Here is a 22727-nt window from a genome sequence, read left to right as displayed (position 1 = left end):
CAGCAACGCACCACACACCTGCACTCGTCTCATCGGCACCGTCGCCACCCCTTGCACCACCCCACAGCACCTGCGCCAAACTTGCACGCACCATGCCTGTGCCTGCCGCTGCGCGCCGCGCCAAGCGCGTAATTGAGAGCGAGTCCCCATCCGAGTCGTCCGTCGTCGAGGATGCTGAGGAGGACGACGTCGAGGAGGACGAGCTCGACGATGACAGTGATGACCAGCTTGGCGGTGAGTCTCCCCGCATCCATCCATCTATTCACTCCCTCGTGCTCGCCTCTTTATCAACCTCCAGCAGCTGTGCTGTCTCCACCCCCTTCCCGTCTCGTGCTGACATCAACCCAGCTTCCTCGGCGGTCCCAAGCGACAATGACGACGGCGACGAGGACTTTGACGCCGCGACGCCGGAACCCCAGGTCAAGATCAAGCTTCGCGTGACCTCTGCGGGGCGCGGTCGTGGCCGGGGTCGCGGCGGTGCTCGCGGCGGTGGTGCGGCGGCTGTTGCGACTCGCGCCGTCTCGACTGCTACCAAGCGCAAGCGCGAGCCGACCCCGGAAGAGGAAGAGGAGGACGAGTTTGAGGATGAGGAGGGTGGCGCGATCAGCCCGTCCAAGATGACAGCGAGGCAGAGGGCGAGGCAGAACAAGGACTTGCAGGAGACGCTCATTGCGCTGCCCGGTGAGTGACGGCCGTGTGCCGTGGGACGTTTGGAGACTGTGCTGACGCTTGCTTCCTCTGTCACCTTGACAATGTTCCAACTTCTATTTGTCTTCTTTCTCACTGCTACCGCGACGCCTCTCCCACAGATGGTCTGCCAAAGATCAAGCCAATCCTCACCGAGGCTGAGCGCCTGCAGAAACGCGAAGAGATGGCCCGCCGTCGCAAGCGCCAGAACGAGCAGAGGCTGCAAGATGAACAGGTGAGTCGCGCGTGCTATGCTGCTGGAGATATGTGCGCGTACTGTTTGGTTAGGGGCACTAGTCTCATTTGTTTGGACGTGATCACACGGCCGTCTGCCCGTGTCATGTCCCAGCTGGCGACCATCTCACATGTGGCATCTCTCTACGGCCACTGCGCTCCGCTCCCCCTCCCTCCCTCCTGCACGATACAGCTGAGGGGGCCAAAACTACCTTGCAGCAGCTGACCAGTCCAGGACCAAACCATCAACCGCCTCCTGCGCGCTCAGACCGGCCGCTCGCGAACCAAGCTGGACAACGCCTCGCCCATGCCCGACGACAGTGTGCGCGGCTCGGGTGCTCCCTCTGGCATGAACTCTCCCGTCCGTCGTATCCAGCCTCCAGCCGAGGGCGTGCACTACCGCAACGTCATGGAGGGCGACAAGCTCGTTCTCAGCATCTCGGTGCCGCCCGGCCGCGACGAGTGGATCGCCATTGGCAGCACAGAGGAAGAGGACAGCAAGCCAAAGCTCGGCGCAGGTAAAGAGGGGCAGTGCGGCGTCAAGGGGTGCAGCGAGAAGAGGAAGTACCGCTGCGTGGCCAAGTTTGAGGTTGGCGGGTGCAGCATGGCGCACCTCAAGGAGGTGGAGAAGGGCCTCAAGGCTTGATTGAGTTCTGAAGGGTGGCTCCCTGGGAGTAGCCTTGCACATGGCTCGCATCGTAGAAAGTGGACTTGTACTCATACGCATGTTACATTAGTGAGGTATTGAGAGGCTGCATTTACGCCAGAAGCGCTGCGTGCGTTACACAAGAGAGAGGGAGAGCGTTCCCGAGTCTGTCATGTGCCAACGTCGTTGAAGAAACCAGGGCTCTGTTCGACCTACGACATGGCACACAACGTCCCTGCCAAGCAGACACAAGTCAGAAGCATCAGTGGACGAAACTGCAGCGTGCAACAAAGCGATGGGTCTGGAGAAATGGTCTGAATACACAGGAATACGGTGCTCTGGATGATGGAACTTCATCACGCTATGACCCTATCCCATAACGCCTCTACCGGTACAAACACACTCAGCACTGAAGAATTTAGAGCTGGGCCTGCTTGGCGGCAAGGGCGGCGGCGACAGCGGGGTTGACGCGCTTGCCGTCCTTGAAGATGGCGCGGGGAGGGGGGGCACGGTTCTTGCGCGAGTTGATAGCTCCGGGCTTGTCCGAACGGACGCGAACGACCTTGGCGTGGATGGCGCACGAGATGCAGTAGGCGAGGCGAACGTAAAGCTTGGGGAGGGCGTACTCAGCGTAGACCGAAGCCTCCGACATGTCACGGACGGCAGCGGCCTCAACCATGTTCTTGACCGAGTTGCGCTTGATGGCCTTGTCCTGAGAATGGTGTCAGTGGGGTTGCCTTGTGTGGTGTAGGAAGGGGATGGGCTCCGGAGTTCTGGGGTCTGGTTTGCGACAGGTCGAAACTTTGGGAGGTGGGGCAACGGTGTCCAGACAGACAGCAGCAGCGAGTTCGCAAACTCGATGCACTCGCTGCACACTGCTGTAATCGATGCCGCTGCACACTCGTGTGCCCCAGTCTCCATCGTTTGGTGGTGGCGTTGGAAAGTTTCGACCACCTCGCAATCCAGATCTCCCAGTTCTCCAGAACCCATCAGCCCTGCTGAGGGCTCACCTTGGGGACACAGCGCGAGCAGTTCGAGCAGCGAACCGACTTGACGTGACCACGTCCCTTCTTGTTGCGGCCTCCGCCCCTTCTCTTCTTGGTCATTTTGGATACTGTAGCAGAGAGTCAGTTGGGAATTCGACACTGGTTGTGCGGGAGGGTGTGGAGATGGCGGAAAATGGGGGGATAACGTCGAGAGCCGCGGTGTCGAGGTCGGGCGCGTGTGTTGGCGGGCTCTCGTCGTCGTGTAGAGGGAGGGGGAGGCTGGATACCCACGTTTTGAGGTGGAAAGGTTGAGGTACGAAGAGCACCACACTGAAGCGCGTTCACCAAGTCAATGCAGCAACCCAGACCGGTTTCACCGGCGCTTTGGTCGGCGAAATGGCGTGTGGCATTCTGAAGGGGGGCAGTCGCACCGGTCGGCGATTGCGGGTTTTGTATACGATCCCCCCTTATTTGCGTCGGACCTGGGATGATTACGTCATACATGATTGTTGTGCTACTGCTACTATCTACTCGCCCAGCTTCTGGCCGTGGCCCCATCGCCTATCGGCCGTGTAACCTGGCACGCTGGGCTCTTCCTCATCATCATCCTCGTCCCCCTCATCCTCTCCCTTGGACTCTGCCTCTGCCTCGGCATGGGCATGGGCATGGGCGAGTGCCCTTTCGTGGGCCATGCGACCCATACGCTCGCGTTCTGTCCTGTCGCGAACCAGCTCGCGGTCCTCTTCGATCTGACGCTTGGCAGCGGCAACGCGAGCGGCTTCCTCGGCCTTGTGTGCCGTCTTGGAGATGTTGGACACGGACAGGCGTTCTTGCAGGCTCGGGAGCTGCGGTGTCAGAGTTCATATAACGCATTGGCAACTGGCGCAACTCACAGCATCGCGGAGCACGTCCGCAGCCAGGCCCAGCTCGTACATGCGCTTCTGGGACTGGTCGAGGATGAAGAACTGGACAAAGTTACGAGTCTCGGTGTGAAATCCCATCTGGTAGTTAGCTATGTCAGGAGCGTTCACGAAGCTAGACTGTAGTGGGGCAAAGGAAGCTGTCCTGTGTACCCTTGTGGCCATCCCAACTCACAGTGACCATATACTCCCTGCCACCGGGCACTGAGAGCACTTTGTTCTTGAGAATCGTGTTGTCACTCTTAAGGGTGCGGAACTTCTCCTCGCTCGAGCCTTGGATATTGGTCGCAATCTTGAGGAGTGTCTGGAAGCGTAAGTGCGTGTTGGCTTTGGACAGTCGCGGTAGGCGTTGGGGAAGTGTGTGTTGACTGCATCATAGTTGCACAGCGATAAGTGAGTTGTTGACATCAGAATGACTAGAAGCCATCGCCACGGCCGACGGCTACGGCCTTCGTGTAGCCACAACCTTAGCTGCCCACCTCCGCACCTTCCCTCCCCACCTTCCTCGGCGGCCTCCACACCGTGCCTACTCACCTCCACACACTCAGCGGCCTGGCGGTATCCACTGTCCCTCACGATCGTCCTGTTGAGGATCCTGGCCACCTCACGACGACGCTCAAGTTCTTCGCGAGCTGTAGGCCTCTTCCATGCCTTTGGCAAGTTGCGAGGTGGGCCATTGTTGCTGCCGAAGAGAGGAGTTGAGGTGCCGGACGAGGCCGCGCCAGCGGATCCCGCCGATCCGGGAGTGCCAGCGCCGGGAGCTGAAGCGTCGGCGACAGTGTCACGCTGTGGGTTGAGACGCGCTTCGATCGCGGCCAGACGCCGTGTACGTTCGTCGTCGGCGGTGGACATTGTTTGGGTGGGTGGGTGAGTGTGTTGAGTGAGTGAGGTGTGCGAATGGTGGCAAACGACGTCAGCGGAAGCGGGGCCCTTGGGGATGGCGGGAGCATTTCGTTCTGGTGGCGACGACCGAGATGCTGATGTGATCCATGGTGGCGGGTGGCACCCCCGGGTGACCTTGGCATCGCGGTCGCGACATTGGTGTGCCGGATGCGTATGCAAGTTGGGTGTCCTCTCGGGATCTCGGGGATGTCACAGCCGTCACCAGAGCGGTTCCGTACTTCGGCCGCGTCTCGCATGTTGTGGCGCCACTTGTCACTGACACCTGCTTGCGCGTTATCCAGTGCAGAGATGTGCATGCAAATGTTACTTCTATCCCAACCTCTACAAGAAGTCGACGCCAACGCCAATGCTAAGCCCACGGGCAAGGCGCTCGCCGCGGCGCGCGATGAGGGGCATCGAAAAGTTGAGCTCGACGCGTAGCGGGTCGAATCTGGCATTCATTAGCTCGTGGCATTCATTCGCCCAGAGACACCTACCGGTACATGAGACCGACGCCGACGCTGAGGCTCGGGTTCGAGTACATCTTGGCGATGTTGTCGGCAAACGAGTTGTCAACGTCGTAGCGGACGACCTTGCCAGCGTTGATAAATGTGTGGATCTTGAGCGGCCAGTGCTCCTTGCTTGGCACTGGGGCGAACAGGGACGCGCCCACCGCGTATGCCAGGTCACCACCAAGCGAGTCCACTGATGTCAGCTCCAGTATTCGACAATGACCAAGCTCACTCCTGTCGGTCAGGCCCAGGCCTCCGACCTTCCATCCGCGCACAGAGTTGGGGCCACCGAGGTAGGTCCTGTCGGAGAGGTAGGTCGACGCAGGGGCACCGTCGCTTGTGGCGCCAGTACGAGCCCACAGAGGGTAGAGGAGGGAAGTGAACGACGAGACCGAGACGAACTGGGGTCAGTAGACATTACAATAGGAGGAACCCACGAGGTCCGAGCCGGGGTACAGCTGGCGGCCGGCGTGCGACTGGGTAGTCGACTTGAGGAAGTGTGCGCGCTCAGACGAGCCAGGCAGACCGGCGTATTCCTGGTGGTCAGCACACGACTGGGATAATGGGACTCACGTGGGTCGCCTTGAACAAACGTCCCGTAGTACCGAGGTAAGGGTCGTCACGGGTGTCCGAGGTCCAAGTGTGCGAGATGGACGACTTGGTCGTGGGGTTGGCAAGTGCGCGAACACTTCCGTCAGCGACAGTCCGTGACAGGATAACTCACGAGGCAGACGCGCGCGGGGCAAGGTGCGAAATGTCACGCTGGACATACTCGTACTGAACGTCATGGACACCCCAGGGCGAGATGGCCGAGAGCTGGACACGCGCACCCTGCTGCAGCTCGCGGTGCGACGCAAACGCAGTGTTGTCGCGGTCGACGGAGAACGCCGAAAGGCAAAATGAGAGGTAGGGCGACGAGAAGACCGGGGCAGTCAGAGATGCCTGGGAGTAGGTCAGAAATCAACAACAGAAAGATTTACCTACCTGGTAAGCCGACTTGGTCTTCGTACCAAGAGACGCGTTGAACTCGAGTGACTCGCCTCCACCGAGCGCGTTGCGAAGACGCGCAGTAACGTTCTTCGATTAGTACACGACACCAAAAGGATAAGTATATCACTCACACCTCCACCCTCGTTGGCACCAAACTCGGTACCGGCCTTGAGGAACACCCTGCCCTTCTCGCGGAGACCGAGAACGAGCTCGACCTCGTTGGGCTCTCCGCTGGGCGACGGCTCCAGGCGGATACGAACGCGCTCCATGTCAAAGACATTCAGCTGGTCGACATGCTGCACGAGTGCCTTGGTCGTAAGGAGAATCTCGTGCAGAGTAGTGGGGGGAGGAGGGGTCGGATGGAGCCAGCTGGGGAGACGCGAAGGGCCGAGGAAAGGGGAGAGCAGGTGGTCGAGGAAGCCGGTGCGCGTCGTAGGCGGCGGGGGAGCGAGACGAATCGACGTCAGACGCATAGGGCGGTCCATGTTGCCGTGGACCTAGGAAGCGTCAGTACTGTGCCATCTCAATCGCTGGGTACGCACAACCTCGCCGACGCGCTGCTGGGCTGCCTCGTATTCGCCACGGAGCTGGCGCTCAAACTCCTCTTGCTGGAACGCGCGCACCTTCTCCGGGTCGGTCTCTGTTGTCATTCAGCTCTGTAATCCGCGGCACAACAAGTAGCAGATTATCCTCACCCTCGACAGGCTTGTCCCATCCAGGCTCACGGGCGTTGCGGAAGATGGACGACGCGAGCAACGGCGACAACACGGGCGGCGGCACGGCAAGACGCTCCTGTTACTCCATCAGCTTGACTCTTTGCTCCCAAACCCACCTTGAGGCCAATCTCAACGTCCACCTCGGCCACCTCGGCCTTGGGAGGTCCACCCTCTGCGTGCGGGTCCATCGCGCTGGTTTTGATCGAAGAGGGAAAGGGTATAAGAGAGCCGAATGGGAGAAGTACGTCAACGAACGTTCGGCCGCAGGTGGATGGAGGGGGTCGTTTTTGGCGGTTCGGAGCCCCGGAACAAAAGTTGGACATTGGAATCAGGCGATCTCATCGGGTGACGGACGTTGCATCTTCATTTCTGTTCTACATCATCACCATGCCGTCTAAAGCTGAGGAGAACCTCCCGGCCACGAACGAGGGTTACGGTACCCGCGAGTATTGGTGCGTACACTGAAGCAATTGGGGCACAGCTGACGGGCAGGGAGCAGCGGTATACTGTGTACGCCTTGAGTCCTGTGTGCGGTCGCTGACAGCAGCGAGGGTGTAGGCCACGACTTTGACTGGTTCCTCAAGCCCGACTACCTTCTCCAGTTCTTTGACGGCCTCACCAAGGACATTGATGTTGGCAAGGATGCCCGCATCCTCATTCTGGGCTGCGGAAACAGCTCTCTCGGCGAGGCCCTCTACGATGCCGGGTGGCGCAACCTTGTCAACATCGACGTGAGTTGTTTTGCCTGTGACGCGGGTAGCGCTAAATATCGCCAGTATTCTAAGGCTGTTATTGAACAGATGATTGAGCGCCACGGCGAGACACGCCCACAAATGAAGTGGCTCGAGATGGACGTTCTGGACCTCAAGTTTGAGCAGGAGTTTGACCTTGTGGTGGACAAGGCAACAATGGAGTGAGTACTTGCCCACGCCTGATCTCCCGACTCGTTCGCGTTCTCAGCCCTGCGGTACCCCTGATATACGTGGACAGTTGCTGATCGTCCCCAGCGCCATGTTGACTACCAAGGGCGACCCATGGAACCCTCCCCAGAAGGACATTGACATGTGCACCAAAGAGGTCGACGAGGGTCTCCGTGTCCTTCGCAAGCAACTCGGCTCCAAGTTTGTGTACTGGTCGTTCGGACAGCCCCACTTCCGCAAGCGCTTCTTTATCAACCGTGCTGGATGGAAGTACAGCCAAAAGTCGGTCGGGCCAGAGGACGGGTTCGAGTACTTCCAGTACCTCTTGGAGTGGGAAGAAGTTGTGGCATAGAGGGTCAAACCATATTTGGAGAAGGATAATACAAGCAAGGGAGCAACGATATGAAAGGTTGCGACAACGGACAACAAACGACGGTGGTTTAACGGCCCGGTATCCATCCAGCGTGATGCATGGTGTTAGAGTGAGGGCGAGATTGGTTGACGGGGATGGATAAATAACAGCAGTGGTATCTCGCGTGTTCCTTGTTCAAGGAGCAACGCCAGCGTCGCTAAGCGCGTCCCACTCGCTGTCGCTGCGCCAGTGCTCATCCTCGCCCCAGGACGAGACAGAAGGCGCAGTTGCAACAGCAGGCAGGGCGGGCATCGACAGCACAGCAAGATTCTCCAGGGAGAGCGCTGGAATGTCGACGGTGATGGGCGGGCTCATGGCACGCGACAAAGGAGTGGAGGGCGACAAGGGCGAACGGGGCGTGTAAGTCTCAGCGTCAACATAGCTCGTGGTCGTGCCGGAAACAGAGATAACCTCAAGATCATCGCTGACAGTTGGCGCAGCAGATGTCGATGAAATGGACCCAAACGTGGGAGATGAGATGGAGGCAAGCGTCGGTGAGCGTTGACGGGCGGGTGAGGACACCATGGAGCTCGACACTGGTGAGGATGTATACGATCCAGGAGCCGGTGAGGTGAGGCCTGAGTGGTCGAGGATAACAGTTGACCGAGATGACCGGCGCGATGGAGACGCCACCGCCGCCTCGTCCTCACGTGTCTCAGCCTGAGCAGAAGGCTGGAGCTGTTCGGCCCGCTCGGCCAAGTCAGGTGCTTGGAGCGATGGCATGTTCGGACGAGCGGTGGTGGGTGTGACCTCGGCCGCCTCTGGAGACGACGGTGTGTGGACATTGATGAGCTGGATCGGCGGCACGGAGATGACACGGTGAGGGACAGGCTGGGCCATGGGCGGCGGCGAGGGTGGAGACCGGGGCGTGTCGTTGCGGTGCGGCGCCGGAACGGGGTGGTCGTCGAAACTGCGCATGCGACCGTCCGGGCAGCGGGGGCGCGGCGGCGGCATGAACGACTTTTCGTCGCCGACCACTCGCGCGTCGTCGAGCTCGTACATTTCGGCTGGACGGCGGTGGCGCGGCGACCGTTGATCCAGGGCTGTACTTCGTCCACTTGACGGAGCCTGTCGCTGATGCTCTGGACTCGACTGTACGGGAACGGGGACGGCCTCGTACCCGTGACGTTGACGGCGGTTCTCTCGGTGCTGGGCAATGAGGGCGTCGATCAGAGGCGCGAGGTGGGGATCATAAACAAACTACCAGTTAGGTCGACTCGCGGTTACGCGTCCCGCCTTCCCCTGGTCACCAGACACCAGGAGTAGCAGGAGAGCGCTTGTCAAGCGCTACCTACTCACCTTCTTGAAGGCATAGCCAGAGCCGATGACAGCCAGCGTCGCGCCAACAAAGATGGGAATTGGGTGGGGCATGGTGGTGTGTGGTGTCTAGAACTGTATTACGGTGAACCGGTGCTGTGTTCGGAAGGTGTCTCGGTCGTCTAAAGGGGCCGGCCGGTGGTGAGTGGCGGTGCTTGTGACGAACAAACTGGGTGGCGACAAGGGGCGCTAGTGTTGGAGCGGGTGGGCGGTAAGAGAGTGGGGTTCGTTTGATGGTGGAAGGGATATGGAGTAAATGAGAGAACTGGATGGAAGTTGGGATGAGATGCGGAGAGAGAGAGAGAGTTTAGGCAAACGATCTCCGGAAGAAGGACGATTGCACCGCCGGCCTCAAAGCGGAGCACATGAAATGCACCCATCCTCTCTCATTATTAACGGATCACGGATCGTATGTAGAATGACGATGATGTCATCGTGCAGTCTACCAGCCGTCTAAAGCAGTGGCTTAGGCTGGCGGTGCGGCTCGCCGCCCAACACTTATGCATGCATGCACCTGCCCGCTCCTGCCCCCGACTCTCGTACATTCACGGACTGTCCAGACTTGCGACGGAGCGACCGTTGTGCACCTGCTTGTTGGAGCGTGGGAGAAACTAGTGCACGTGATGGTCGCCAGTGGCCACAAGTGGCAAAGTGGCTAATGTATTAACATTAGGTGAGAAGACGACGCATCTCCCCGCCGGCCGCCGGCCTGCGCACTCAATGACCATAATTCATGTATGTTCTGCAGCCTTCACTGATTACTGGGCATTACTGGTTCACTTTATCCCTCTATGCGCTTCAGATCGTACATGCGGGTGCACTAATGATAGTGTGCAGTTATTCAAAGTACTCGACGGCAAAGGAAGAGCGCTGGTGCCGAGACCTGTTGTCTCTTCCTCCACTATAGCTGTCTCTAGATGACGGGATCACCCGAAGTGCAGAAGACTCTCAGAAGACGGTATATGGCAGGAGGAGGTGGACCGAACAGTCTAGACGGGCTGAACGAGTGGGTCCGGTCCACCGCTAAAAAACCCCTCGCTTTCTTTCGCCACACAGCAGTCTTCCTCCCAGCAAACTAAACCAACCATCACAGCATGACCATCACTGCATGATATCATCCATAGAAGCAGGTGTCTGGCTCCAGTGTCGAGTGTGGGTCTATCCCGCCAGCGTAGCTATTGTCATGCTCGCGGCGGCAGCGACTGTCTGTCCCCATCTCGTCCAAGACTTTGTTGTGAATGTGCCTCTCAGGCACGGCGATCGGGGTTTTCATCCATTTACGAGCCGCGCTTGCTCCGCACTTCCATCCTTTCTCCTTATCTCTCACAATCTCACCGCCATGTCGGTTCCGCCAGGCTCGTCGGATCCTCTGGGGGACGTTCTCTCGCCACTCCCGCCAGAGGTTCTCGTCACCATCATCGAACAGCTCCATCGCACCGACCTCGCAACCTGTTTGCGGGTCAATTCGGTATTCTGCTCCATTGCGCTCCCACTCGTTTACCGTCACCTGCGTCTGAACGAGTTCGGCCCATGGCCCTCGTTCGATGACCATTTTGACGATCACGCTGTTCCTGGACCTCTGTCTACCGACAGGCCCAAGTTCCTCCGCCGCGGAGCGCTCGGCGAGGCCGTCCGGCGCCTTGACGTTCTCCCGCACAAGACCACGGTCTGCCGGTCCAGCACATTTGACCAGAGTGGATGGTGGCACGCCCTTCCACCTCTACCGCGCCTAGAGGTGGTACGTGTCTTCATGATGGCAACGTGGGCCGGTGGACGCGTATTCCACACCAACGTCGATCCCCGCGACGCAGAACGCAAGCCGGACATGCCTTGTGCCGCCCTCACTCACATACGGTCCCCTATGCTCGTCATTCGAGGTGTGACGCTCGCCCAGAGCACTGTTCCCCGACACGAGATCCCGTGGCAGTTCTCAGAAGGTGTTCGTCACTTGGCGTGCGTCTTCCAGCCAGACCACCCATACTTCCTCCCCCGCGACGCCTCCGAGCACGCTGCCCGCCGCCAGGCAATGCATTTCCGCTCACGTATTCCAAACATGGCATCGCGCCTGACCGTTGTCTTCTGGCCGCCAGGCCCAACTATCGCTTGGCGGTCATCTGCTCAGACGCTCTCATGGGAGCTCATCTGGGCGTATGCGAGCGCCCTCTTCTCGAGCCTCGCGGCGTGGGTTGCTCTTCGCCAGCCTCAGGCCCTCACACTCGTCAACGTTCGCGCCCTTCGACGTGTTGACGGCAGCAGTACGACGGATGAAGCGCTGCGCGAGGTGGATGCCGAGGTGGAATCCTTCTTCCGCTCTGCGGTCGAAGAACGCTTTCCCGATGAGGGGTTCCGCGAGAAGGTCTTGAGCGCGGTCAGGATCATCGATATGGACGAATATCTCGAGACGGACGACTGGCGCACCGTCTTTGAGCCTGGCGAGGTTGCACCGTGGATGGGCGGCGGTGCCACGGTAGTGTACCCACCGTCTCGTAGCAGCAGCGGTGTCGACACGCCGTTGACCAGCACTCCTGGTACGCCAAGCACGACTGATGGATCTGTCCGGGCGCTGCCAATGTTCCAGTTGACGGTGTCCGGGTAGGCTGATCGGCGCCTTCTTGCGCCTTGGCCACCCGCGCGCACACACGCACACAGTCATCTTGCCTTCCTCCATTTGGCATCTTCCTTTCTCACCATCACTCTCAACATACACTTGCATGGTGAGCTCACTTGCACCCACCGCTGCTAAACTCCACCAGCTGCAAACCAAGGTGCCAACCACGCAGGCACCGCTGGTGCGTCTGCCCAGCGAGCTGCAATCCCTCATCTTCCAGTACACTCCCCGCTCAGGCCTCGTCACCTGTCTGCGTGTCAACTCGGCCTTCTACCATTTTGCACTCCCTCTTCTGTTCACCCATGTTCACGTTCCCGAACTCCACGGAAGGGGACCTGCTCTCACAATGGTCCGCGACGCCGACGCCGAGGGACCGTTTGGTTCTCAAACCATGAAGCGCCCTCTGATGCGCAAGACCTGGCTCAAGAAGGTCGAGTTTATCGACCTCGATCCACACCGCAAGGGAAAGTGCCCAAGCGTCCTCCGCGGCTATGACAACCTCAAGGTCCTCCGAATGAACTTCGGCAAGAACACACGCTTCACCGATCTCCATCACCCTCTTCGCTATGGTGTCAACTCAGTCAAGCCGTGCGCCAACCTTCTCTACATGCGCCCTGAGACTATGATCGTGCGCGGCATACATGTTAGGGCTCACTCAAACCTCAAATGGGTCCTGCCTGTTTCTATCCTGGAGCGCACGAAACGACAGATCTTTGTCATCACGTATCCAGCAGGCCGCCCTAGCATCGGGTGGAACCACCTGGTCTCCCACTTTGGACCTGTCGTTGAAGACATCACGATCATCTTCTTTCCCATCGCCCGTCCCACCGTTACTGTCGAAGCGATTCTCGAGGACGTTCACAATGACAATGCCAAGGGACTGCTGGACACCTGCGCGCCATCCAAGTCGTACATTCACATGATGAGGTTGATTGTGTACCAAGCGTTCAACAAGGCCACCCTGCGACGTCTCACATTTGTCAACGCCAACCCGTTCCACTTGGAGACCCCCGACGAGGAGACATGGAGTGTTGGCGTGGGGGTTGACGACGTTCTGTTGAAGGCGCTTGTCACAGAGGCCCGCAGACCAGGCTTTGGTCGCAAGGCCAGGACAGAGAAGGAGGTCAGTGACATGATCCGCACTATCGGCCGCTGGGAATACCTCGATTCTGAAGAGTGCAAGATGGTCTTTGACCCGAATGAGGTTGACTCGTGGTTTGCTTGCGCTCCCAGCGCCTAGTCGCTGCACTTGTCTACAATTTCTCACTTTGCTCTTCCTCCACCGATTTATATTCCTGTTTAGATGAGATGTAAATCCAGGTGCCATGTGCTAAACCCGGCTGTGCGCTGTGCCTTGCCGACCTTGCCGACACTCGGCGAATTGCCCCGGTGCTTTATCCGGGCCATCTGACCCATGCGGTTCACTATCTGTTGACTCGATCACGCTTCCCGACTCGCTCACTGGATCGTTTGAACATTACACTAGATGCCTTGACTCGGCTGTATATATAATTCGCGCTACAGGCCATAGACCTCTCCATTGGTGCTACCTTCGACATGACGACGACAACGACGACAGCCATAAAGTCGACACCGGCTCCCGCCGCTCAACGCTGGGCCCCTCGCCCATCACCCTTCTTCCCGGTCCCCGAAGTCCAGTGGGATGCCGAGTCTGGAGAGCCGTACCTCGCGATTGAGGGTCATCCAGACCTTCATTTGACACCGTTTCATGACACTCAGGAGGATGCCGAGGCATTGGTGAGCTCGCATGTCCTACATGTGGTTTTGCTGACGCCAGACCGCGAATGTCAGGGTCGGGTACTGGAACCGTGGCGCACCATTCCCGTTAGTTGGTGTCAATGAGTTAGCAGCTGACGTCCCAGAGGCACTGTTGCCGATTCTCAATCACGTCTTCTCGAAGTATGCCCGGCGCAGCTCGAAGCCGTTGCCGCACTCCGCGCAGATCCTGGTGCCACCGTCTCGATACTCCCATTCACTGTCATTCGTGACGCTGCCACTGGGCTGTATGTCGGCGAGGCTGGTGTTTGGGCAGGCGGTGTGAATACTCCAGACGTCTGGAAGCTGGCATACAGTGTTTCCCCTACATTGCAGGGGAAGGGCATCGCGACCGCGGCAGTGAAGACTGTACTTGGGTACGCTGCAAAGGCCATGGGTGTGAGGAAGGTGGAGGCGGTGAGTGGCACTTTGACACTGGACTCGAGCCAGACAATGGCAGTCACTTGATATTGCCGTGCCAAACGCTAATGCACCAACACAGACGATCGACGCAGCCAACGTCGCCTCGTGCAAGCTCGTGGAGAAGTTGGGGTTCTCCGCCGCCGAGGTCCGCAAATTCACTTGGAACCCGGCAAAGGGCGGTGACGAACGCGAGGCTGCCATCTTCCAACGCGAGTTTGGTCCCCCCGTCAGTCTTAATCCGGCCCCACCCTTTCCTGTGCCCGAGGTCAAGTGGGACGGCGGTGAGCCGTACCTCCAGCCACGGCCAGATGTCATCCTCACGCCATATCGCGATACCCCAAGGGACGTGAAGGAGCTCGTGAGTGATGCGACATGTTGCTACTAGGAGCTCTGGGACTAATGAGACAGATGGAGCTATGCAACGAGCACGAAGTGGGGAAATGGTCACATAATCGCGCCTACCCATTCGAGGAGAAACACGCCCGCAAGCGCTTCGACGGCTCCATTCCCCCGCAAACAGTCGCTGTGGCTGCTCTCCGTGCCGATCCCAATGCCGTCGTGGAGGTAATGCCATTCACGGTGATCCGCGAAGCCACAACGGGCCGGTACATTGGCGACACTGTGTTGCGGTTTGAGGGCTCAGGAGAGGAGCGTGTTGCCTGGCTCGCATATGGTCTGCATCCCGAGTTCCATGGTCGCGGCATTGCAGCGGCCGTTGTCGGCGCCATGCTGGGCTGGTCCAAACAGGGGATGGGAGCGACCAAGGTCCAAGCTGTGAGTACATGGGATTGTGGTAAGACGAGCAGGGACTGATGCCGCAGACTGCTGAGACGACCAACCCTGGCTCGAATGGCTTGCTCAGGAAGCTCGGGTTTACAAACGTCGAGACAAAATGGGTCAAGTTCCCCGAGGACAAGGGCGGACAGTGGCGTGAAGCTGGTGACTGGTTGAGGGATCTGTAGTGAGAGAGAACTAGTTTAGATTAGTTGTAGGGAGGTAATATGGATGCTGCCGTGATCAGAAACCGGTGTAAGCTGGAGTGACATATGTCGGTGGTGGGGTAGTTTTGGTGAAGCACCCCGTCAGATTGTGCCTGCCGCGGTGATGAGTTTCACTGCCACCCGTCATCAAGCCTCGTATGTCGCCGGTAAACAAACCCTCGTGCGAAAGAGTGACAAAAGGAAGGTGTTGTTCAGATAGGAGCGAAAGACATTGATGGAATTGTATCGATCATGATAAATCTGATTGAACTATGCGTGATTTCATGGTATCATCATAACGGCACACCTGACTCTCCTACCTGTTGGACGGAGTGTTACAAAACGCATGCGTAACTCACCCGCGGACGAATGCGAGCGAGCACACCTGCTGTAGATGCGTTGCCTTCTACCCGAATCGAACGGGTGACCCTTTCATCAAAGCAAGTCCACTCCCGGGTGAAGAGGGTGGAGCACTACTAGTGAAAAATTCTAGCCACTGAACTAAGAAGGCAGAGATGTTGTGGTGATCAGCGTATTGACTGTTGGTGAGGGAACCTCAGGGACTTGTTTATCCTGGTCGAGGGCGGTCGAAAGGTGTCAGGCATGGCTACTTTGAAAGTTACGGAAGAGAGGATTCCTGGCATACCAGTCGTCGGTCCTTGGTGCCACCAGCCTGGGAAGTATGGGGCAAGATCGAAGTATGGAGCAAGGTCGGAGCCCCCCAAAAGACGTCGCCTCACTCAGTACAAAGTGTGGTGGTCTTGTCTCTCAGCTTTGGGAGCAGCCTTGCCACTTCAAACCTGAGGAGGGGGGTCAAGCTCATGCGCTTGGGTCCAGGTAACAACCTCTAGACGGCCATAAGCGTACAACACTGACGATATCACCAGCATTACATGTGTGCTACTATTCCTCAGCTTATGGCACCTTATTTTATTTTATGTTATTTTATTTTCCGGCCATTTTCCCTTGTTATTCCAATTCAGAACTTGAATTCGCGGTACACATTGAACACTGACGTTAGCTCCCTACGCAAACAATACCCACTGTGGGATGAGAACATGCGAGGACGCTCGAGGAACCCTTCATACTCGAGGCTCGAAGCGAGTTCAACAAGTAGCTGACGATGAGTGAGACAGTTGGGGTGGCTGCTAACTGAGTCCATGAAAGCCTGACAAGTTTAGCACGTCGTTCGCCTTTCACGGATAGGCTCACATTGAGAAGGGGTCCCGTGTCCTGGGCAGCCGTAGCGGTACGACCAATCTTGGCTTCGTGGCAGCCATCAAATACCACCACGTCATGAAGGGTCAAGGTGTTGTTGTACTCAATGTAGCTGTACTGGCCTTCGGTGAACTCGTCATTGATAGATCCGTTGTCGAGGCGGCGCATTTGTGACACAACGCTTGCAGGGTCAGTGTTTGCTGCACTGTACCAGTACCGCATTGTGTCTAGGGTGTTCTTCAAGACTTCAGCGCGGCTAACATAGGTCTGCCAGGTGGACTGGAGACCGTTAGCTTCAACAGAGTCAAGGCGTGGGAGGAGACACGTACCCAGAAAGGAAAGTTCAGACCCTTGCTGTGCGGCACATCGAACAGAGCCGTGAGGCGGGCAGCGCGAGGGAGAGGGTTAATCAGGAGGTGTCGCCTAGGATATGTAAGTTGCAAGGCAGTATCTAGAACCCACACTGCAAGTCAGAACAAGTTCTGCAGCCGCGTATGACTCACAGTCCCCATTGTTGATCACGCCGGTGGTCCGGTAGTCAACAGGACAGATATATAAGGTCAACATCAGCGTCGACGTCTTCACTCACCGCCACCTGATCCTTCCGTACTGTTTCCCGAGCTGACAGTCAGCCAGATATATTCACCAGGATCTCATGTGCATACAAGTAGAAGAAATACGCATCGTCGCGCTGGGCGTCGGGAGCAAGCCACCTCGTGAGGTACTGCACAATGTTCGCGCGCGAAGGAATCTTGTCGTCGTCACCCCCATCATCCTTAAGCACTGTAACGTTTGGGCCCATGTAGCCGTGTTGGGCTTCGCCCGTCAGAACGTAGATCTTCTGCACCAAACAAACTTACTGATAAGGAATCTTTTAAGATCGTCTACATCCAAGTGACGCCACCTGCAAGTAGCATACCCGTACGAGACACCAATCTACTGTGAGCCTCAAGAACGTCAGGAGTACTAACCAGAAGAGCTCGCTTGGTTCCAGTGCCTGAAGGTTAGTGAACATGGCTGTTATGACGCTCACAATTGGAATACTCAAAGTCGATGCTATGGTCGGACGCTCTGCTACGGCCGGACGTCGTGGTCGACGAGAGTGACAATATGTCCGAGGCCGCGGCTGCACTTCCCGAACGCGAGAGCGTCCGGCCAGCTCGATTCAAAGGGTCGGTACGAGAGGAGTTGCTCCTCGAAGAGGAGCGGCGGGGCATGGTGTTCTGGTGAGAGAGATGGGGAAGAACTGAAAGCAGCTATGTGGAGACGTGGGAACTCTCAACGCTTCTCTAGTTATCCGATGGGTGTGGGGGGACGCGTAGCCACGTCATGGCAGAATTTCAAATGCGCTGTTTATATACACTGAAGGACACGATATAAACAGGATCAGAGTGTCAGAATCGCCCTCTGGTGTACAGAAGATTGCTTGTATTGTAGGCAGGCACATAACGACGTCGGCTTGTTGAGTGGCACCGGGAATCAGTCGAACCGAAAGGGAGCCTTTGGCAAGCCACGCACGTCCACATGGCTCACAAGGGCGGTAACTAAGAGCTATGAGACGGTCCTCAATCCCCAGGCTCATTATTATACCAAGGATGTCCATGTGCATTGGACACATTTTCCTTTGTGGTGGTTTCTATGTGTCATTTGCATGCTGATGGCAGCATGTGGCATCGGTATGTGACTTGCCAGAGAATGCCGTACGTTCCTCTGGCCATGCATTTTACTGAAAACAACACAATCACTCTTACACAAAAACTGATCGGACAGGGGATCCCCGTGGACACTGTTGCCATCACCTGGTTATGATTTTGATGGGAGAGAGACACAGCACACGGCGCAGACGCCACAAGAGCTTGCACCTCACAACGCCATTCGCATCATTCCTCTCACATCCAGTCTTTTCTCCATTACGCCACTTCCTCACCCAACTATGCCTAGGTACTGCACTATGACGTCCCACCGGTACATTCGTAAGTGCACAGCACCCCCCACATACGCAGAACACGTTGACCTGATGATATGTAGCGCGCGAGCCTGATCTGGACGACCCGAGGCGAATCATGGTGCAAGTACACTTCCTCCGCGGTCGCTCCCGCCGTATGCTCCTCGTTCCCATGGGTCGGGACATGATGATCTATGACCTTCTGGTGTGTACACGCCCCATTGTACTCGGACTGACACTTCAGGAGAAGATTGCCGCCCAACTTGATGAGGACAATAGCAGTCTTTTGTGCGTCCCATCACTAACCACTGATGCCTCAGTATTGACACCCATAAGCCTCAAGTTCGGCGAGTTGGGCGAGGACCGCTTCCTCGGCGGTGGCGAGTATCTGTATGAGCTCACGCATGCCGGGCAGAAGCACGTCGAGATGGATCTGGAGATCATGTGAGTGTTCTTGCGGTCTCCGGCCATCACACCAAGTCATCGCCTTCCCTGAGTCTGACCGTCAACGCAGCAACGATGAGTCGGACTCGGACGACGAGTTCGACCTGCTCAATCTCCACGCCAGGTTATAATGGATGACCTTTTACCCCAAACCACGACCATTGTAGATCACTGCACTCTGATGACGAGATCCATAGAACCATATCCAGACTCACGTGAACCCTCACACCTGGTACCGGCGACCGGGTGGCGGCTCCAGTGAGCTCAATAGCCTCCTGCCCATGTCATTGTCCCTTCCCAGTCAGTTCATGGTTCCAGCCAGTTGCAGCTATCCCAACACCAGAAGCCGCCAAAAGAGCAGTGCTAGCACTGCATGCATGCCTCCGCTTCTAAGTACTCCGCCGCTTCTCTACCTTTCTGCCTCTCCCTTCCTCGCTCTCACAATTAAACAGTGAGCTGGTACTCGTACTCGTCGCTGCCACTCTGCGAGACCCAGAGGATCATAGCGGACATCATGATGCCGGCGTTCATGCCAACGTTGGCGCCGCCGTAGTAGAGGAACGATGTGAAGTCGGGGACAATGTACTTGAGGATGAGGACCGTCTAGCGGGGTCAGTTTGTTGCAAGTACAAGGCACCCACAAGACTGCCAGCAAGGCCACCGGCCATGAGGGCGACACCAATGAAGAGTACCACACGTGCGCGCCAGGCGGCGGGGCCCTCGCTACCCCAAGCATCGCCCGAGAACGCCGAGTTCAGGTGCGACTTGTCGAGAAGGGAAGTCACCAAGAAACCAACTGTGAGGCTGGTTAGCAACAGATAAAGCAATACTTGAGAGAGACTTACGGGTAGAACAGATCGCTGGAATCCAGTCTACAAAGGTGATATGGACGGGCACCGTGTCGTACGGCGCATCGGGAGGAGGCTTGGCGTGCTTGGAGAGCGTCGCCGCGTCGATCATCAGAAAGTACGAGATGGTGAACTGTTTGTTAGTCGGTACCGAGATGAGCAACTCACAAGAGCACCAGAGAGGTAAGTGCCAACCTGGCGAACCTTGGGTCCCACATCGAGCTTGGGAAGGTTGAAGCGGAAGACGCTACGAGGGTCGTACTGGGACTGCAGGCGTCAGCTTGCGCCTTTGTCGGCCGCTAGAAGCGCAGGTTTGAAGCAGTGAGGTGTATACCCAAATGAATCCAGACCATAATATATTTCCTTCTTGAGCGTCTAAGCCTTTGTACTCACTCGTGGGATAGACATGCTGGTGTATGGATGGATGGAGAGTGGTTGGCTGTGCAACTCGATGATGTCGGCCGCCAGTGGTGGCCATGACGCCAGTGCGCGGGACCAATTATCAATTTACGTAATAAACACGTGACGGGTGTTTTGACCGTCATATTGCAGGAAAGGGGCCGCTCGCCACCCAGCGCGCGCCCGCCGGACGCGACTGACCTTCCCTCTGAATCTTCCTTCTCTTCCGCCCTTCTTGTTAACAACCACCGCCCTCTACAATAATCCCCCGCCCGGGGCCCGTCTAACAGCAATGGGAATCTCGGGCCTCCTTCCTCTCCTCAAGGAGATTCAGCGGCCCTGCAACATTGCCGATTTCAAAGGCAAACGGTGAGTCCACACTGCCAGACAGAGAGCGCGCGTCGGGGTATCAATGATGTCTAACACCCATGTGCAGACTTGCGGTCGACGCGTATGTGTGGCTTCACAAGGGCGCGTTCGGATGCGCCGAGGATCTTGTCAAGGGCAACAAGACGACACGGTTCGTCGACTATGCTATGTACCGCGTACGCATGCTACGGTTCCATGGTATCACACCGTTTGTGGTGTTTGACGGCGGACCGCTGCCTGCCAAAGGCGGGACAGAAGAGTCACGAGCCAAGTGAGTTAGCAATGCCTCGAACAAGCGACTCTGTACGTTAACATATCGCTTACACCCAGGTCACGGGCCGACCACCTCGCACGCGCACAGGCATTCGAGGCGCAGGGTCGTTTGAAAGAAGCCCGCGACTGCTACACCAAGTGTGTGGACGTCACCCCAGAGATTGCCTTTCAACTTATCAAGGTGAGCTTCCTTGTCGTGTCGTGTTTAGCGCATTGAAGCTGAAACCTCAGGCTCTACGTGCCGAAGGTGTAGACTATGTCGTTGCACCGTACGAGGCCGACGCGCAGCTTTGCTTCCTCGAGCGTGAAGGCTTCGTCGACGGAATCATCACCGAAGACTCGGACCTGCTCGTCTTCGGCTGCAAGACGGTCATCTTCAAACTTGAGAAGGACGGCTCCTGCATCTCTATTGAGCGGTCGCGGCTTGCCACAGTGCGCGACCTCCCAATGCATGGCTGGACGGACGTCCAGTTTCGTCGTATGGCGGTGGGTGCCGATTCTTCTCCATAGTTGCTGACCCACCAGATGCTGTCAGGATGCGACTACCTCCCCTCCATCCCCGGTATCGGACTCAAGAAAGCGCATCGCATGTTGCGGCGATACAAGACGGTCGAGAAGAGTCTGCAGGCGATACGCCTTGAAGGCTCACACACCATTCCGCCAAACTACCTAGCCGCGTTCCAGCAAGCTGAACTCGCTTTTGTGTATCAGCGCGTGTTCTGTCCCGAGCAGAAGCGTCTTGTCCCGCTCACCGACTTTCCCGATGAGGGTCTTGGCCACTACGACGAAAAGTGGATCGGTCTTGACGTTGATGTGGAGATTGCCCGTGGCATGGCATTAGGCGACGTCCACCCGGCCACTCGAGTGCCCATCAAGGACCTCTGGCCAGATTTCTGTCCAGAGCCCAAGGGCCAGGGAAAGCCTCCCGGGCTGAGCGAGTCCAAGATCGGTACGCTTGACAAGTTCTTTACCCGCGTCAAGCGCACCAAGTCGACGCCCGCTGTGCAGCCGGTTGGTCGTATGGCCTCTGGTCCGTCGCGACTGTCCGACCTGCCACCAAAGAACGGCCTGTCACGCCACGCCTCCGAACCCAGCCCACCTCGTCCGGTCGGAAAGACGAGCAAATTCTTCGGCGGCAAGTCACTCCCGGTCATTGATGATGAGCCAGAGGAGAAGTTTGACCTCAAGTGGGAACAGTCTGAGTATGTCGAGTCTCAGCTCCAGGCTGGACCTTCTCGCACGCGGTCGCCGTCGCCGGAGCATGTCCGCTCGCCATCGCCCGAGATTGAAACCCAACATTCTGTTCGTTCTCCCTCCCCTTTTGTCTCGACATGCCACCCTACGCCTGCGCGTCTAGCTATTGTTGCCGACGACGAGCCGTTCACCTCGCCATTCTCGCACATTTCATCCCCGGCTCAGGCCACTCCGCCTGACAGCCTGGACCGTGCTCTCGACCGGCCCATCACTGATCGCTCCGAGCCGCCCTCGCCAACCCCTACCCGTATTCTGGTCTCAGCATCATCACAGATGGCGACTGTCGGATCGTCTACTGCCACTCCACTCCGGTCTGTCAAGATGAGGAGCTTGACCTCGATTCTCGTACCAGCATCGTCCCCGTCCATCTGTCGCGCGACATCGGACAATGCCTTGAACATTGTCGCATCGTCCGACTCGATTGGAGACGACGACATTGTCACGCCGTCTCCTGGCGTTCTAGCCCGGCGCAGAGCCAAGCGAGCCGTCGAAGACGCCGACGATGAGGAGCGCGAGCGCGAGGCTCGAGCCCGTGTTGTCGCTGACGGCTGGAGGAACAAGTATGCCCTAGGAGCTGGCAACTCGACACCGACGTTTGGCCGTAAGCGGGCCTCTCTCCCCCTCACTGCCGCTGCCCCACGCATTCTTGGCGCGAAGGCACTCAACCTTGATTCTCCCGCACCTGCGAGGGAGGCCAAGAAGATCAGCACGCCCAAGCCCTCGCAACCTGTCAAGCTTCACACCCCAATTGCCACAGCCATTGCACTGCCCATTGCCGCCGCCAAGGCCACCACTCCCATTACCACTGCACCCAACCCCCACGGCTTGTCGTGGTCTGCACTCGAGCGCTTCCGTTTCGCTCGTCGCTAGGATTCTGTTGAATCCCTGGTGCCGCCCCAGCACCAGTCTTGTAACCTGTAACTGTAACGCGTAATACTTAGCTAGCATGGTATGCATACTTGATGACT

General features: G+C 57.6%; 13 protein-coding genes and 1 non-coding gene across 14 annotated transcripts; 7 read left to right on the top strand and 7 right to left on the bottom strand.

The window, feature by feature from the left end:
• Nucleotides 1–92: 92 nt before the first annotated feature.
• On the top strand, nt 93–1567 carry EHS24_006989 (uncharacterized protein; the record flags this gene model as incomplete). The annotated part of the gene is made up of 4 exons (XM_028622373.1): nt 93–234; nt 349–681; nt 810–922; nt 1157–1567. The coding sequence occupies 4 exons, from the start codon at nt 93–95 to the stop codon at nt 1565–1567; spliced, it is 999 nt and encodes a 332-aa protein (XP_028477265.1).
• Nucleotides 1568–1985: 418 nt separating this feature from the next.
• RPS26 (40S ribosomal protein S26) lies at nt 1986–2673 on the bottom strand (the record flags this gene model as incomplete). Its single annotated transcript, XM_028622372.1, has 2 exons — nt 1986–2279; nt 2614–2673. The coding sequence occupies 2 exons, from the start codon at nt 2671–2673 to the stop codon at nt 1986–1988; spliced, it is 354 nt and encodes a 117-aa protein (XP_028477264.1).
• Nucleotides 2674–3080: 407 nt separating this feature from the next.
• EHS24_006987 (uncharacterized protein) lies at nt 3081–4325 on the bottom strand (the record flags this gene model as incomplete). The annotated part of the gene is made up of 4 exons (XM_028622371.1): nt 3081–3398; nt 3447–3554; nt 3649–3777; nt 4008–4325. 4 exons carry the CDS (start codon nt 4323–4325, stop codon nt 3081–3083), a joined length of 873 nt encoding a protein of 290 aa, XP_028477263.1.
• A 372-nt stretch (nt 4326–4697) lies between these two features.
• Nucleotides 4698–6761, bottom strand: EHS24_006986 (uncharacterized protein; the record flags this gene model as incomplete). The annotated part of the gene is made up of 11 exons (XM_028622370.1): nt 4698–4806; nt 4853–5060; nt 5100–5268; nt 5305–5403; nt 5441–5555; nt 5592–5809; nt 5852–5944; nt 5989–6354; nt 6400–6497; nt 6553–6649; nt 6690–6761. 11 exons carry the CDS (start codon nt 6759–6761, stop codon nt 4698–4700), a joined length of 1644 nt encoding a protein of 547 aa, XP_028477262.1.
• A 199-nt stretch (nt 6762–6960) lies between these two features.
• Nucleotides 6961–7845, top strand: EHS24_006985 (uncharacterized protein; the record flags this gene model as incomplete). The annotated part of the gene is made up of 5 exons (XM_028622369.1): nt 6961–7025; nt 7066–7083; nt 7121–7304; nt 7350–7486; nt 7581–7845. The coding sequence occupies 5 exons, from the start codon at nt 6961–6963 to the stop codon at nt 7843–7845; spliced, it is 669 nt and encodes a 222-aa protein (XP_028477261.1).
• Nucleotides 7846–8040: 195 nt separating this feature from the next.
• On the bottom strand, nt 8041–9276 carry EHS24_006984 (uncharacterized protein; the record flags this gene model as incomplete). The annotated part of the gene is made up of 2 exons (XM_028622368.1): nt 8041–9105; nt 9205–9276. The coding sequence occupies 2 exons, from the start codon at nt 9274–9276 to the stop codon at nt 8041–8043; spliced, it is 1137 nt and encodes a 378-aa protein (XP_028477260.1).
• A 1285-nt stretch (nt 9277–10561) lies between these two features.
• Nucleotides 10562–11818, top strand: EHS24_006983 (uncharacterized protein; the record flags this gene model as incomplete). The annotated part of the gene is made up of 1 exon (XM_028622367.1): nt 10562–11818. The coding sequence occupies one exon, from the start codon at nt 10562–10564 to the stop codon at nt 11816–11818; it is 1257 nt and encodes a 418-aa protein (XP_028477259.1).
• A 115-nt stretch (nt 11819–11933) lies between these two features.
• EHS24_006982 (uncharacterized protein) lies at nt 11934–13070 on the top strand (the record flags this gene model as incomplete). Its single annotated transcript, XM_028622366.1, has 1 exon — nt 11934–13070. One exon carries the CDS (start codon nt 11934–11936, stop codon nt 13068–13070), a length of 1137 nt encoding a protein of 378 aa, XP_028477258.1.
• Nucleotides 13071–13387: 317 nt separating this feature from the next.
• EHS24_006981 (uncharacterized protein) lies at nt 13388–14991 on the top strand (the record flags this gene model as incomplete). The annotated part of the gene is made up of 6 exons (XM_028622365.1): nt 13388–13588; nt 13629–13675; nt 13714–14023; nt 14067–14387; nt 14438–14803; nt 14851–14991. 6 exons carry the CDS (start codon nt 13388–13390, stop codon nt 14989–14991), a joined length of 1386 nt encoding a protein of 461 aa, XP_028477257.1.
• Nucleotides 14992–15409: 418 nt separating this feature from the next.
• On the bottom strand, nt 15410–15520 carry EHS24_006980. The gene has a single exon. It is a non-coding gene; the product is annotated as a tRNA-Thr (tRNA).
• A 468-nt stretch (nt 15521–15988) lies between these two features.
• Nucleotides 15989–17444, bottom strand: MCA1_3 (Ca(2+)-dependent cysteine protease; the record flags this gene model as incomplete). The annotated part of the gene is made up of 9 exons (XM_028622364.1): nt 15989–16020; nt 16054–16177; nt 16222–16506; nt 16557–16650; nt 16893–17043; nt 17088–17098; nt 17147–17163; nt 17199–17224; nt 17261–17444. The coding sequence occupies 9 exons, from the start codon at nt 17442–17444 to the stop codon at nt 15989–15991; spliced, it is 924 nt and encodes a 307-aa protein (XP_028477256.1).
• Nucleotides 17445–18178: 734 nt separating this feature from the next.
• EHS24_006978 (uncharacterized protein) lies at nt 18179–18747 on the top strand (the record flags this gene model as incomplete). Its single annotated transcript, XM_028622363.1, has 5 exons — nt 18179–18200; nt 18256–18377; nt 18417–18460; nt 18509–18616; nt 18687–18747. 5 exons carry the CDS (start codon nt 18179–18181, stop codon nt 18745–18747), a joined length of 357 nt encoding a protein of 118 aa, XP_028477255.1.
• Nucleotides 18748–19060: 313 nt separating this feature from the next.
• EHS24_006977 (uncharacterized protein) lies at nt 19061–19872 on the bottom strand (the record flags this gene model as incomplete). The annotated part of the gene is made up of 5 exons (XM_028622362.1): nt 19061–19219; nt 19258–19412; nt 19462–19549; nt 19633–19731; nt 19858–19872. 5 exons carry the CDS (start codon nt 19870–19872, stop codon nt 19061–19063), a joined length of 516 nt encoding a protein of 171 aa, XP_028477254.1.
• Nucleotides 19873–20155: 283 nt separating this feature from the next.
• EXO1 (Rad2 nuclease) lies at nt 20156–22629 on the top strand (the record flags this gene model as incomplete). The annotated part of the gene is made up of 5 exons (XM_028622361.1): nt 20156–20232; nt 20300–20503; nt 20563–20686; nt 20737–20991; nt 21031–22629. The coding sequence occupies 5 exons, from the start codon at nt 20156–20158 to the stop codon at nt 22627–22629; spliced, it is 2259 nt and encodes a 752-aa protein (XP_028477253.1).
• Between the last annotated feature and the right edge of the window lie 98 nt (nt 22630–22727).

The sequence above is a fragment of the Apiotrichum porosum genome (genome assembly GCF_003942205.1).
Source record: "Apiotrichum porosum strain DSM 27194 chromosome Unknown scaffold_4, whole genome shotgun sequence".
Taxonomy (NCBI): domain Eukaryota; kingdom Fungi; phylum Basidiomycota; class Tremellomycetes; order Trichosporonales; family Trichosporonaceae; genus Apiotrichum; species Apiotrichum porosum.
Note: the sequence above shows the minus strand (reverse complement) of the source record. Positions and strands in the feature narration are given on the sequence as shown.